At 40.2% G+C, this 15,633-nt stretch overlaps 1 protein-coding gene across 4 annotated transcripts in view; it reads left to right on the plus strand.

The window, feature by feature from the left end:
- The window catches only part of YTHDF3 (YTH N6-methyladenosine RNA binding protein F3), a 98,206-nt gene extending 83,737 nt beyond the window's left edge, over positions 1-14,469 (plus strand). For all 4 annotated transcript variants that reach the window (XM_069621109.1, XM_069621110.1, XM_069621111.1 and 1 more), the window contains one exon: positions 11,334-14,469. In XM_069621109.1, the coding sequence (XP_069477210.1) occupies positions 11,334-11,357 (24 nt within the window). In that variant the 3' untranslated portion in view covers positions 11,358-14,469. The remainder of the gene's footprint in view (positions 1-11,333) is intronic.
- Positions 14,470-15,633: the final 1,164 nt, after the last annotated feature.

Below are 15,633 nucleotides of genomic sequence, written 5' to 3' on the forward strand. Positions count from 1 at the left end.
AAAATTAAATTGAATATCTCCTTGACTCACTAGTGGTGTCACAGCTATCCCAAATTATGTTGACATCGACAATTTGATATCGAAATAGCAGAAACAAGCTCTGTTGGTGGGGAAAACGCCAAACAGTGTTCAAGTTAACCACTAAGGGCAAAAGGGGCTGAAAATAAGATTCCCCTAAGCTATCCATTAACCTATGCAGGATGGCAAAAAACAGGAATGACCCTGATGTTTGAAGTCCCCCGCCTAGAGCAGCAAGAAGGGAAGAGGAATGATATTCCTATTGAGGTACACCCCCAGAGCCTTGAGAACATGCCCCATTTGTGTAGGTACTGCAACATAACCAGTTAAGAAGGAAGCCTCTCTAACGTCCTAAGGATATACACCAGAATGTAGAGGTTGGAGGCACATGTGGCCTTAACAACTGAAGATAATCTAAGTTAGTAATATCTCCACATCTTATAGTTTTGAATTCTTTGCATTATTGAATGATGCTGATGATTCCTCATACACCAAATCAGTTTTAAGATGTGTAGTCTTACACGTGGCAACACACACAGTGGCAGAACAGTAACCAACAACCAGGACAAAACAATGATGGACTCTTCAAAGGTTTCTCCGAGTGCCACCCCCCCCCAATAAAAACAACTCTCCAAGTCCGTTGCACAACAATAACAAGGCAATTAATCTGACCGAGAATCTTCATGCTCCTATTAAAGTGAACTGCTGCTGTCGTAATCAAATTGGAAATCTATTTAAGGAAATCTTGGAACTTTAAACAGTTGGAGCTGTGAAGGGGTCTCCAACAGACATGCACGGCATTAAACATGCTGGTTTGCGTCACATACCCCACCCCTGAATCGGTTCCTTGTGTTAATCTCCCGCAGAAGTATGGCCATACAAAAATATTGGCGATATTAAGACATGGAACCTGCGGGGGACACCCCCGCAACCCCTACGAAAAACCCATAAATGATGATTCCCCACCCCCAAATATCACCTATAGGCGTTCCAGACGACCGTTTATATGGTGATATTTTTGTTGGGGATTATATGTAGTGATACCTCCCCCACCCCCCCAATCTATACATTTAGAACATCTACTAACACAAAAGATGACTGTCCCAGTGATACCCTAATTCCATACACTGATGGAGCAGCCTCATTACATTACACAAAAGGCACAACAGGCCCCTTAGATAAACTGTTCAAATATACGGCAAGGAGGGGCAACTATTGCTCAGACACAAACCAGAGTAAACCGGCTAGAAATCGTTGGCCATGTTTTCACATTCGGCTTCTTACACATTTGCATTTTCAACGTGTAGTTTCTGCTGCGGTCATTTTACTGATTTATTCTTTTAAGTTAAAAAACCTATATGCTTTGTGTGTTTGTAATGGCCATGAGCAGAGGGGGAAAATGTGTATGGAGGGTCGGGCTTAACCGGCAGGCTCCTCATGATGTTGAAGGTGGGGGAGAGGTGAGGTCCTTAAGAAGCCACACCCGGCGTAGAATATCCCATGGAGAAATGGATCACCTGTAAGATGACGCCTTTAAGGTAGGGGTGGGCTACATGGGGGTGGGGGGGACATTTGATTCCACCAAAATATTTAGGTTAACTACTACGGCAAAAAAATACACGTTTTAAAATGCAAACGTGGACAAATCCAGTGACAAACATGTGGATCCCTCAAAATGGGTAAACGGTGTATTGCAAGAGAGGGTACCCAAAAGAGATCTGAGGCAACAAATGGAGGAGGTGGTTTGAGGGGGGCGTAGCCATAAACTGGATTGTTGACTGTTTGCCTTCAGTTTAGGGAAGTATCCGTAACACAGGGATTGCTTGTTATTGAGTTCCGAAAGTACCCCTTCCTCTAAACCGCTCCCCACCCCCATGGGGTTCAAAGATGGAATTCAGAGCCAGTGCCCATGCATTCAGAAATAACAATGTCAATGGTCCTATTAACACATGTAAAAGTAATAATAATCCTTCTTGTGGAGTCGGGATACTTTTTGATCCACCATTTATAATGTTAGTTGGAGCTAGGACTAATCCATACCCTGGACGTTTTACTGGTACTAATTTGGTGTCTGATTTGGAAGGGGTGATATAATATGATGGTAGGTTATTTATAACACGCTTAATACCCAGAGGTTTCTAAGCGCAGACCCGTGGATCGAACCTGTATTGCTCTGTGTCGTCTTGCTTCCAAAGCGATCACGTTGCCACTGAGCGATCCTCCTGGTCCCGGGTGGATTGACTGTAGAGGCAAAAACCTGTTAATAGGCCAGATATGCTGGCCTCTATTGGCAATCACTTCAATTTATGTAGTATAGACCTTTTATCGTGGAACATATCAAATTTGGCCTGGAGAATAAATGACAAGACAATGATTTGTTGAGATTTTATTAGAATGTATGATATTCACATTGTGTCTTGACAATGTTTCGAGAAGGATATGCAAACTTTGCTATTCTGGCTATAAAAGGTTGTAGAGGAAGACTTAAGTGGGGGCTTGGAAATCTGGGTGAATGTCTCTTTCGATGCTTATCAGTCCATATAAATAGTGAGTGCCTGCAAGCTGGGCCACAACTATTAACAGTTCTTCTATTCATCAGGTTTCAGGTATAATTGATATAATGGCACAAATAATGGAAGACCACAAATATCTGGTCTATTACTGATTTAAATACAACTACTCCGAAGTGCCTCAGTAGGTATGCCCTTGAGACAGCATATTCTGTGTAATATGGAATTGTAATGGTGGAAGGAAGGGGATAGTATGACAAATTGTTTTGTTGCTGGCAATAATAGATCCCCATATAAGTTTTAGTTTAACTACATTATTGGCATTCAGTGAAACTTTGGTGTCACTATCCTTACTGAGTCACCATTGTCCTTTATCAAATTCCTATTACCCAATATTATAGGCATCGACAATCCCAATTCTGCAGGAGATAGCCTTCTTTCTATACATGGATCTGCTAGGCAAATGTTGAAGTGGAAATCTTAAGATATTGATACGGTCTACAAAACTGAGTATTCTTTTGTTCTTGGCGAGAATCTTATGTGAATTATCCCTATGTGAAATCATGAATGTTTATACTAGAATAATTGGTACAATGTATCCAATGGTAACCAAACCATGCAAAGTTGTGGAAAGAAAATCCCTCATTCGTGATCATTGGTATGACAAAGAATGTCGAGGAGCAAAATTTTACCTATTCGCATATATCAAGAGTTCTAAAGTGTGTGATAGAGATGTGTTGGGCCATCTTGGGCATAACTATAAGAATACCATTCAGAGCAAAAAGCAATCATTTGCACACAAAAAACGGGTCAGTTTACTGGGAGTTGTCTTTCCCCTTTTGTAATGGATTGATGAACGATGGTCTGGACGGTTGCCAGAGGGTAAGATCAATCCTAAACCTTCTCGCAATCAACTCTTTTGTTTTGGCATAGCCATCCTGAGTCAGACAGGTAGCCCCATACCTGTATCCCTTGCCCGCTGGGCCTAGAGACCCAAGCTACTCCTCATTGAGACTGAGTGAGGCTGAAAGATGTCTGGGGATGCTTATGGTCTTGTGCAGACAGGCTGTGACCAAGCAGTTTGGGCTGGGCTGCCCCTTTTGGGATGGGGCCAAGCCTGATTTGCATACAGTCTTCCCCTTTTGTAATGGCTTGGCAGGTGAAGAACGATGGTCTGAAGGGTTGCCCAGAGCAATGCTAATGCCTTTTAACAGTGTGATTTTAATGATCATTGAGTATTAGTCCATTTACACAAGTTTGTTTAGGTTGCAATTCAACTGCAAAAACTGGGCAAGTCTCTGGGACCTGATAAAGTGCCAGTGAAATAGTTATTTGGGCCCCAATTTATGGAAATCATTACATATGTTAGCTGCATCAGCCTCTATCCATCCTCCTGGATGAGGTAAGAGATTATCCCTGTATTTAAAGAAGGCGATTAAAGTGATGTAAAAAAAAACTGTCATCCTCTTTAATTACTTGATTCAGCAGGGAAACGATGTGCAAAGTTAGTGGTAGGACACTTGTAATCTGGATCGATTCTAAAAATGCAATTGATCAATGTCAGGCGGGCTTTCAAAGAGGTCACTGCACGATGGATAAAATCAAATAAAATGAGAAAAAAAGTATGTGACCTTACGGAAAATCAACCTCCGTTTACCACGTGGACCAAAAAGCAGCCTTTAGAGTTCCACATAACTGTATCTGGGAGAGACTGGTGTCTATGCCGATCTGCTAAGTCAAAGCCATTATATAACAGTGTTGCAGCCGCCAGATTTCTGCAAGGGACCTGACTGACTGTTTTCCAATTCAAAAAAGATTATGCCAGGGTTGTGTCCTTGCGCTGACCTTTGTTTATTTACCCACTTTTTACATTACCGATTCCACAAATGTTGACGCCCTATGCTAGGTACCGTTAGACTGTCACTTCTTTTATTTGCGGGCGATACAGTTTTCATTTCAATGACACCAAATGGATTGAACAGATAGAGTATTTCATTCAGTTTATATTTTATTTGTATTTCTAAAGCGCTGTATGCTAAAGGGCTTTACAAAATTGCATCACAGTACAAAAATGATAATAAAAGTGACTTGGTTTCAAGAGAAGAGCGAAAAGATGAGTAAGAAGAAATGAAACTTGGATATAGGGGTGGCGCATTCTAATGTAAGGGAGCTTGTGAAGGAAAGGAGCAGAAAGGAGTTTGGGCACAGGGCGGATGAGGTACAGTTAACAAAAAGAGATCAAGAGCAAAGTGTTTGAAAGGGAACATAGGAGACCAAGGATGATAAATAGGAAGTGGGCAAGTTATAAAGAGATTTAAAGACCATGCATAAGAAATTAATTTGTATGCTAGACTGAAAAGACAGCCGTCCAAGAGATGATGGGATACAGAAATAGTCACGGGGAGCTGGAGAACAGAGAAGACAAATGGAGGAATTGAATATAGGTTTCAAGGCAGCTAAACATGAAGCAGGAAGACCAAAGTGCAAGAATAGTAAATTAGTAAAATAGACATGAAAAAATGAAAGAGGTTTAGCTAGCCTTGAGAATGTTAAATGGATAAAAATGACTGGATTGCGACAGTAAGGACATGTGATGGGAGAAAGAAAGATCAGAATCAATGTTAAGACCCATGCTATGGGCACAAGAAGAAATAGGAAGCGAAGAAGAAGAAAATGGCAGCTGGTAGAGGAGGAGGAAGAATGGCGGAAGCCTGGAGGAAAAGAACTTGTGTTTTCTGAGTTGAGAACCAAGTAATGATCTGCCATCTAGGACTTGCTTGCCAGAAGGTAAGAATACAGTGTTGTGGATAGCAAGAGTGAAGGAAGAGAAGGAAGGAAAGTTGGGTGTCGAGTGTAGAAATGAGACCTCCTCTGTCCTTTATTTCATCATTTGGGTGAAGTATAGAGGGAAAATAGAAAGGGTCCCGGGACCGAGCCATGGGGAACCCCATGGGAAAGAGATCAGAACTGAAGACTTGCCAGCCCAAGACACTGAATAAGTATGATTAAAGGAAAACCAAGAAAGAACAGAACCTAACCCAAACGACAGAAAGTGTGTAATTGATGGAATTGAAGGCAGCAGGTAGAAAGATTAAGAGGGATAAATGTTTCGAGTACCATGCCGAATGTAGTGAGTCACAGATGGAAAGAAGAGCTGTTTCTGGAGTCAAGTGTATGATAATTAAAATTCTCAGTGACAAGAACCTGAGACCAGGCACTCAAGAAGCTTACAAAGATCAGTGAGAAGAGAGGCCTGACAATAGAAGGATCAAGGGAAGATTGTTTCCAGGATAGGTTAGACAATGGCATGTTTGAAGGAGGAAGAGAAGGTAAAGGTAAAAAGCGATATATTAAGAAAGGAAGGGAGATGAGATACTAGAGAAGGATAGACTTTAGGTATGAGCGAAGAAGGGATGGGATCAGCAGGAGCAGCTGTTGGGTGAGCTTGTTCTTTCACTCCTATCACCCCGCCTGACGCTATGCTTATATTTATTAGTTAGATATACTTTTAGCCAAAAGGCTTTGTATAACACAGACATACAACATATACAGGTCATCAATCCAAAGGCTAAAATTACACAATTCTAAAATATAGCATCCAATACACATTTAAATTCATCATTCAATACATTTTAAAATCGCCACAATCTTTACATAGAAGATGACAAAGTAGTATATTAGGTTAATATCGTTACCACGCATAAAAGACATCCATAATTCAGTTGTGTGCATCATATCAATTTCATTATTAAAAGATTTGGTTCTGATCGCAGTCAAGCTTTCACAATTAAGTGGTAAAGTGACTCATAAACATCATTACCACATAAGCGACATTTCCTTATTTCCTGTGGGATACCAAGGTTATCACCTTTGGTTGCCAATGCATTTGCCATATTAAATTTCATTAGAAGATAGGTGCGAAAAGTGCTGGTGCTAGGATATGCCACAATATATTTTGGAGGCATGATTCTGGTTAGATACTCTTCAAGATATGGACCACTATTCGATTTAGAGGCAACATTGGTTATATTTTGCTCATTCCAAAGCTCAAACACTTTCTTTTTTATATCTCTTTTTTTGGGCCGCAATCGTTAACATTCCTGGAGTACTCCCAGGCAACCACTTTCTATAAGATCGTTGTAAAGTGCCAAGAGTACCAACAAGCATATTGCCATCTAAGCGAAGATACGCTTACATAAACGGCACAATAATCGTGTCATTTTCTAGGGTAACCACCTTTTCATAAGACAAAACGCATTGGCGTGTATAGGCACACCAGATACCTTTATTGCAAACTCCAAATACAGATATTCTACACTGATTGTGTGGCAACCGGAGTAACTTCCTCAGTAGTTTAGCCTCAAATACTACCATGCGTTTGACAAGAGTGACCCCATATCTCAGCTGCATATAGAATCATTGACCGTATTTTGGTCAAATAGATGTTTACAACCGAGGTGACAGAATAGCCGCTGTTTCGACCGATAAAGGTACTCAAGGCATTTGTGGACGCAATACACCAATTCTGAAGTGCTGACCATTGGGATTCCCAAGTGAGCTTCTCATCAACAATAATGCCAAGATATTTGTATGACGTTACTTATTCCAGTTTCTTTAAATCTAAATTCCACAAATTTCTTAGGTCTTTTTTTTTTTTTTATAGAAAAGACCATCATTTTGCTTTTCTCGATATTGATAGTTAGGCCATTGGCAGCAGAGTAAGCCGCCAGGGAATCGAGCATATGCTGGAGACCTGCTGGGGTATAGTCCAGTATCACCAGGTCATCCGCATAGGTATGCCAACCAGCAATCACACCATTTACTTTCACAGGATTAGCATTAGTTAGATTAAAAGCGTTCATCATATCGGAAAGGTAGAGATTGAAGAGGATTGCCGCTATCATGCACCCTTGTTTCACCCCACAACAGGTTGCCATATTTTTCGATAACCTGCCAGCAGCATTGAGTCAAATTCTTACCGAAGTATAGGTATGAAGCAGCATCAACATCCTCAAAAGACCTTGTGGAATTCCCCAAGAGTTAAGTTTTTGCCACAATTTATTATGTAAAATGTTATTGAATGCGGCAGAGAAATCAATATAGGCACAATATAAGTGTAGATGCCGTTTGGCCCAAGCATGCTCACTAGCAGATGTAAGTAACAAAAGGTTGTGCGTAGTACTGGATTTATTGCGAAAACCTATTTGATTTAATGGTAATATGTTGGAGGCGGCGATCCATATATTCAATTCTTGGAGCAAAACTTTAGTGAACATTTTGGAAGATACATTACAGATATATTAAGAAGACCTAGTTGCAGGCTGGGCCAAAGAAGGAGGAGGAGGAGGAGGAGTAGTAGAAGAGTAGAGCACAATTTCAGCAAGAAGAGCAGATGGATACGTTAGTAGAAAAAATAGGAAGCCAGATCAGTGCCAGAAAGAGTTGAGAGATTGTGCTCTGTAAAGCGCTTTGGATTAAGGCGCTATATAAATAACACATCATTATCATTCTCATTTTCCCTTCCTCTCTTCTCACCAATTGTTACTTGCACTTTCTGAAATGTTGCCTGCTGATTATGATAGTTGTTTTCTCACATTCTAAATTGTTTCACGGACTTGTAAGAATGTAATTGTATTCTCCCATGTTGCCTCCCTCCTTGAAGCGCTTTGAAACATGTTGTGTATAGGTGCTATACAAATAAACAATCAAATCGATCAAAACCAACACAGTACCACTTGCTCTCAACAACAAAAAACACAGCTTTTCTTTAATTTGCCTCAACACTCCAATCCAGTCGTTCCTTCTGCTGGTTTCTTTGTCTGCTACCTCCTCCTATGACCTCACCTGAGCAACCCACCCTTTCCTGTTGCCCCTCTTATCCTCCCTCTCCCATTGGCTTGTTGGCCCTGACACATCTGGTTGTGTGTTTCCCTCCTGGGAGGTGTTACAAGCGCTGGAAATGACTAATAGTGGGTTAAGTGGGTTAAGCGCCTCTCCAGTGTGTTGGGGAGAATTCTCATAAATGTGCTAATTCCCTCTACCTTAGAGCCCTCCAGCTCTTTTGCTAAACTTTGGGGCTTTTAACTTTTTTAATTGTTTGTTTTCTGTGTTTATTTCTTTTGGTTATGGCGTTTTATACCACTCCGTAGGCATCATCATTTGTATGTGTCACACAGCACCCTCAGTGCAGTGACACAGGGATGTCTTTTAGACTTCCAACAGGTTTAAATACCTTCTCTGGGGTAAACTACTGTTTCCCAGAGAATGTAAGGTTAAATTGACTTTACTAGTCTTTTTAAATTCCTAGACTAAGCACACACTATCTTCCTATAGAATGCTGGAGGGGTTACCTTGTATCCCCTGTATCTAGAAACTCATGTAGCAGTGAAATGCTAGCCTTTTCTATTGAAATGGCTGGTGGCAGTGGTTTTACAATGAACTACTACGGTTTTTCCCAACCGCGAACACCGGTAACTAAAAATTGCGGGAGCCATGTTTTTCAAGATGACGCCTTAAGCCCCTTTGTTTATCAAGGGTCACGGTCTTCTTTTTTCGCCATTTCTTTTTGGAAAGGTCCTTCTAGAGTTTCTCTGCGTGCCAAACTAGGTTTGGTCCCTTTGTTTCTATGCCTTTGGCAGGCTTCAGTACTGGAGACCACCTCTTGTGTCCGAGTGTCTGGGGTGGACAGGAAGTGAGGGAGGTGCCCGAAACTCCCTGTGCTTAGTCTTCTAGGAGACCCAAATGGTCTCTGGCGTGATTGGCTGGCTGACTGTCCGGCAAGGACAGCCACCCTGCTGGGTGAGTGACAGCTAGGCTGTAATGAAAGGGAGAGAATGGTTTAAAGGAGTCTCTTGGACTGGAAAGCAGAGTCGACCACTGGAATGAAAGAACCGAAGACAAGCTGGAAGAGGATGGCTGCTGCAACTCCTGGACCGTTTGTTTGCCTGGTGAAGCCCTGCTGCAGGTCTGAATAGTCAAGCTTCCCTCGACAGAGAAGCCCTTCAAGGACGACTTCTTCCTTTGAGATGGTGGGACCAATCAACTCTTAAACCACCTGGATACCATTCTCTGAGCTGGTTCGGTTTAACCAGGGAAAAGGACACCAGCTTGCGTGCCTTGACTACAGCTTCTCGAACTTGAGTGACTCCATTTTGTCAACGTTTTCTGATGTCCCTGTGCAGTGCAGGAGTCCCCCGATGTCCTCCCTCTTGTCCCCACAACTGAGGCTCAGGAACAGCGAGAACTGCAGGAACTGCCAGGAACTAACGTCTTCAGCTGCATCTTTTTGCTACATACTAAGGTACTCTGCCAACCCGATTGAGAGAACGCATCTCTCGCGGTGAAAGTTCGTAGCACTTTCCCAACTTGCAGGCCTAATCAGCTTGTGACCCAACATATGATTCTTTTTCGTACAAACTACTTCTGAGAGCATTGGCAAAGACTTTACCGTTTACTACAAGAACTGCTCTTTCCTATCCAAGACACTAGCCCATTGACTTTGGCCTAGGCCTATTGAACTGAATCGTGTGCTCTAGAGTGCTCTAGGGAACTGAAACTATTTGCACTGCCTAAGAAAGTATTTGTGATCTATTCTGTTGACTTGTGCCTTTTTACTCCCATTAAAAGTAACTGAAATGCCATTTTGCTCCTATTTCCGGGGGGCCTAATTTACTCAAACATATTGTTTTTGTATTGGAATTATATTTGTGTATAATATTAAGTTGCCTCCTTCTAGTGAATGTTTTCTAAATGACTGTAATAAATGTGTTTTTACCAAGAAACCTTGAGTGTAAGTGTCTACTTGAACCATTGTGATTGTAAAACCTCTGTGTAACATCCTTGTGCTGCTCACATTCCCTCTTGAGATAAGCCTGGCTGCTCAGCTCGCTACCACAAACTGTGTAGTACAGACTCATACCAAAGGTTGGTTTTTGTTTGTAGTCCGATTTGTATTTGGTGGTCCCAGAGGGTACTGCATGCAATTCTGCCTAACGCAGTGCACCTTTCGCTACATGTGGATGCTATGCTGAAACAATAGCAGCTCATGTTGCAGAGTGTTCCAGGCCGTGTTGGGGGACAGCGTAACGGCAAATTCCACGCTAAGTGGGAGTTTGCTTTGCAAACGCTGCACTGTGTTAAGTCATTGATGTAATGCGCTTGCTGCTCCGCTACAATGTGTGCTGCTGTAGCAGTGCAAAATGTCAGGTGGCTACATAGGCTCTCGGGTTCCTTTCCTTGTGCTCTCTCACGCTATTTGCTGGTTTGTGGCCTTAAATGATTCCAAGAACATAACGTGGGGTGCTGATGGGTTGACTTATTTTGGGTGGTCTCTCATATTACTGCTGGATTCGTTTTGCTTATTTGAAAGAGATTGGAGTTCCTATCTCCTCATGGCAAGGTCAGATTACTGACATAGTTCCAACTCCCTCCAATGTTTTTATTTTGTACTGAGAAAAATCCGTTTATATGGACACGCACATATCACCGGGCTAGAACCCAATAATTTCAAGATGCTCTTTTTTAGTTCAAGTAAATTACCAGTCTATTAGACATGTACTCAATTCCTACTTTTAAAACTGGTTTCAGAGTAGTACAGTTAACTCCTTTTGCATGTGTGCCTGAACAGAGATGTCCGGGTGTCCTAATCGTGTCAAAGATTTATTTACTTGAGAAAATGTATTGCTCACCCACTGTTTTCTATTTAATCGAGACATGCGCGCTTTTCTCTGTGATGGAAGTAAAACTGATTTAGAAGTCAATGTATGTACTTTTTGCTTTATCCAATATATATTTTTTTTCTTACAGGAGAGAAACCGAAATAAACAGTAAACCTGTGGAGATTTCCTGCTAAACTTAAAACACTAATGCTATAGACTCTGAAAACGCCTAACATGTTGATGGCATTATTACAGCTTTTTTCTGCTTAAAGTGACATCTTTGAACACTTCAACACAACATTGACTTTCTTGTAGTGGTTCTCATCAGTGCGCCTGCCCATATAATCTCACCGAACGCACTTGAGAACTGTAACTTCGTCAAGCACTTTCTTTCCTGATGCTTTTACCAGTATCTGCTGTCTCTTGCATTTATGCATCTTAGCTCAGGCACAGGAAACTCGACAAATGCAAGGAATTATTAACTCTTTGAATTTGTTGCATTCTAACAGTTATTAGAAACAAATACTCAATGATGTGAGATGCACATGGCTTTGCCCGGTATTGCCCTTTTTATGAGTCTTTTTTCAAAGTTATTCAACAAAGTATAAAGCAAAATCATGCCATATTTAGTCCTGGAGTAAAACTCTTGTTTAAATGTTCATGCAATTATTGTACTAAACATGCTGTAACGAAACAGCTTTAAGCTGAACATTGGCCAACTGAAAAGCAACCTAGTACTTTGCGTTGCTTGAAAACATTGTTAATTTTATTTCGTAATTTGTTTGCTGTAAGAATGCAGAGCTTGGTGGGCATCATCAGAGTAAAACATTTCCATATGTTCACTTAATATGTACTAAAAAAAAGTCATGCCTTAGCAATTGTTTTCTTAATCACTCGGAAGAACTCCTATATTTGAGTGAATGTACCTCAATCTGCATCCGCCTTTTTTTAATGACCTGTATTAAGTTTGTGATACCTAATTCATATTGCTGGGTATTTTAAGTCTGACCAATTTCTATCATGGGTAAACGTTGAATCACCCTATTTGGGGGTTTTACTAGCTAAATAAACAACATTCTTGTTTAGCAAATGCATATTTGAATTGTGGCAAATTTTGTGTTTTTCTATTTTCATCTCGGTTCACAATTCACCCTCCTATCTGAACGGAATTGACTTTGCAGACAAGGATATGAACTTGGCATTACAGCAGAATACCAAAGTATAATGTCCCTTACCCCATAATGTCCTTTACCCCACCAATAGTGAACAATTTAAAAATCCTTCCTCAACGTAGGAACAGCTTTGTTTCAATCCAACTTGGACATGGATTAGTTTGTTCTCCTGCCTTGGCCAGATATGTTGCCTTGTGTACATCTTATGTAACCTATTTGCTAATGTTTATATCCAGGGTGTTTGAAAAAGCAGTTTTATTTTTTGATTTGTATGGGATATACTAATTAACTTTCTTTATTTGTGAACTAAACAGACACCAATGAGGCGTTCATTCTTCATTGGAAAAATATATTTGTATAATCCATGTCGACCATCTGAATTACCTCAATTGATGGAATAAAACACTGCACATTATGTAAAAATTCCAGAAATAACTTTGATTTTTAGAACAGCACTATAGTTCACATATATGGTAAAGCTTTACATAGTAGAAGAATATTTTTAATTCTATAAGCTTCAAAATAAGTGGCCATCAAAAGGTATTTGAATGCTGTGATCAAGCTGAATTTGACCTCAAACTATGTAAATCATGTTACTAGTTTTGCATATACATGGGCCAATAGCTCCACTTTCGCTCTTTGCTGATGCATTCTGCTCAGTTACTTTTCATATACAGTTACCAGTCTGTTGGAAAGTGTGGACGTATTTGCATGCACTGAATAGTGCTTTGCTCAGACTGGTTTGATGTTTAATGGGAGTGACTCGTTTTCTGTAATTTCCATTAACTAAAAATCACTTTTTTTGCTAACCTTGGTGCTTTGAATTTTACATTGAGAATAAATGTTACATTTTATCAGTGATAAGTAGAAGTTAAATCTGAATTTCTCTATAGTTTTTAGTGTAGGTATGTGCTTTCAGCAGGGGAAGGATGGAGTGTAGAAATTATCACCATACATTGTCTTGTCCTCTAGGGCTTGGCATTTGACAATACTTTATTTTAAATGAGTTATGTTTTAAGCTTAAAGGAAAATTTAAGTTGCAAACATATTAAGGAAACGTATACATCTGCAATTTAAGTTGAGTAATGCTCCGTAAGAACAGAATATATACAGTTGTGCCTCTTCGTTGCTCTGCTGCTTGAGAAAATTGCAGCCAGCCATGCTGTTATCCATGTATCTGCTGCAATCTCTGCAAGTCGTGATATATTTTGTATATACAGTGTGGATGGCAAAGCCATTGAGCGCAAAGCTGGCAATTCAGCTCAGGAATATGTTTAATGTTGTGGCTGTATACCTGTGAAATGTACATACATGGAGTATATTGCATTTTTTCCAGTATTAGTCATTTTGCTTCATGTAATATTGCACAGACATATCATTTATCTCAGCCAAGAATGTTGTGAGGATGGGACTCCGTACAAAGTGAGCGAATTTGAAATAAAAATATTTTAAATGTTTAGTACATAGAATATATTACCCTCTCTGCAAATTTATTTCTATTTTTAAAATGCATATGCACTCATGTAGAATTCAGGAAATTATGGAAGTTTGTCTCGGTCAACTTTAGTAGTCCATCATGTAGGGTGGGAGGAGTTTCTTTGCATAATTGAACCACATCACTCCAACAATGCCTTTCTTCAACCTTACACTTCTGTAATGATGGGTCCAACAGTTGAATAAAAGTGATACCTGTCAATTTAAAAGCCTATTGCTTTTACCATGAGGGTGAAATCCCCATGTTTTTTAATTCAAACATTTATTGCATCTCTTACTAATCAGCCTTTCTTTCATCCATTAATCTTTTAGGAAATTAAGGATACAAAGCTGCTGTTTAATGTGGTTTTTAGAAAAAATAAGCCCAGGTTCCTATTTTTTCATATTTTGTATTCTGCCTTGCCGGCCCCTTTTCCCTTTTTTTGACCTGCTTAGGATATGATGGTCTGACTTTCCCAAAGTAGAAATCTTGGATGATTGAGTTCTGTGGTTGTTTTTGATCCTTTCTATTAATAACGTAATACAGTTTGATGGGTGAGATTTTCTACTACAAACCTAAATCTCACAATTTGGTGCTTTGCAGCCTTGTGAGACTTTAAATAAAATGTTACCATCCCAGACTTTGTTTATTCATTGTCTTCAAGATGTAGAATCCATAATGTTGTGCGTGGTCTGATGGTCCCAGAGGCACGCACCTGAGACCTAGTACTTGTCCCTTTGAGCTGGAACAATGCTTTGGTTTAATGTGATTATGCAATGATTGAAAAAGCAAACTTCTGCAAGCATGGAGTAATCTTACTTCACTTTCCTTGAAAAGAATATAAAAACTGCTCAGGTTGAGTTACAGAGCAATTTATAAAAGGATAACGGAGGCAGCAGGCATGTCTTTTAAAGTAAATGTCCTTTTGTACATCTAGCAAGTTGTAAGTCTTTTAGATTGCTTACTGCCTATTTGCTTAAGGATAATACTGAAAAACATGAATTTTACAACATACAGGACAACCTGTTGACCAAAAAGTAAATTTTGGGCAGAAATTGTTCTCACTGGTCTTAAAGTAAATGAGTCCTAAAATTACTTAATTTGTAGTGCCGAGTCTGGCATATTGCGGCTAAATGCTATGCATTTTGTGTTTTGCCAGAGATCTTCTTTAATAGCTGTGTGCTTTGGACCTCAGGCTCTGCTGGTGTTTTGGAGTACACCTCCAGTCAGTCTCACCTAGCATAGTCGATGGATTATGTGAGTTGTAGTCCAAAACATCTGGAGGAGACACAGGTAGCAAACACTTTATATTTCTTTGAGTGTCGTCAGGCTGGGAATCCTCAGTTGCACACTTGCTACTTCTTTATAATAAAGAAAAAACGGGAGTGTTTTGTAGTCTGTCCACTTCATTATGGGTGCTTTTTAGCCTGATCCAATGGGATATTGATTACCAATGCCTAACTCCTAGAGGCTATCTTCAGATTCTAACCGCACTTTGTGCTGAGAGGGGTCCTCCGACTTCTCTCCAGAGGAGAAACTTCAGCATTGAAAATGCTTCAAAAGAAATGGAGAAGTCAACAGATTTGTACTTCAAGCAATGAATTTTGAGCTCTACTCTCCATGTTGTTAACGTGTGTTCTGGGGGGGACAGGCATAAAGAATGCATTTATTACCCTAACCACACCACAGACTACCGTCATATATGCCAATGTTTTAGTGTAAACACACTAAGAGACAGCCATAGGAGGCTGGCTTGCTGGCCCAAAGTGGAGAGGTATCCACCACTCTGAGGCAGTCCTCAA

This window comes from Ambystoma mexicanum, chromosome 5q, assembly GCF_040938575.1.
Source record: "Ambystoma mexicanum isolate Mex_15411 chromosome 5q, UKY_AmexF1_1, whole genome shotgun sequence".
NCBI classification, from domain to species: Eukaryota; Metazoa; Chordata; class Amphibia; order Caudata; family Ambystomatidae; genus Ambystoma; species Ambystoma mexicanum.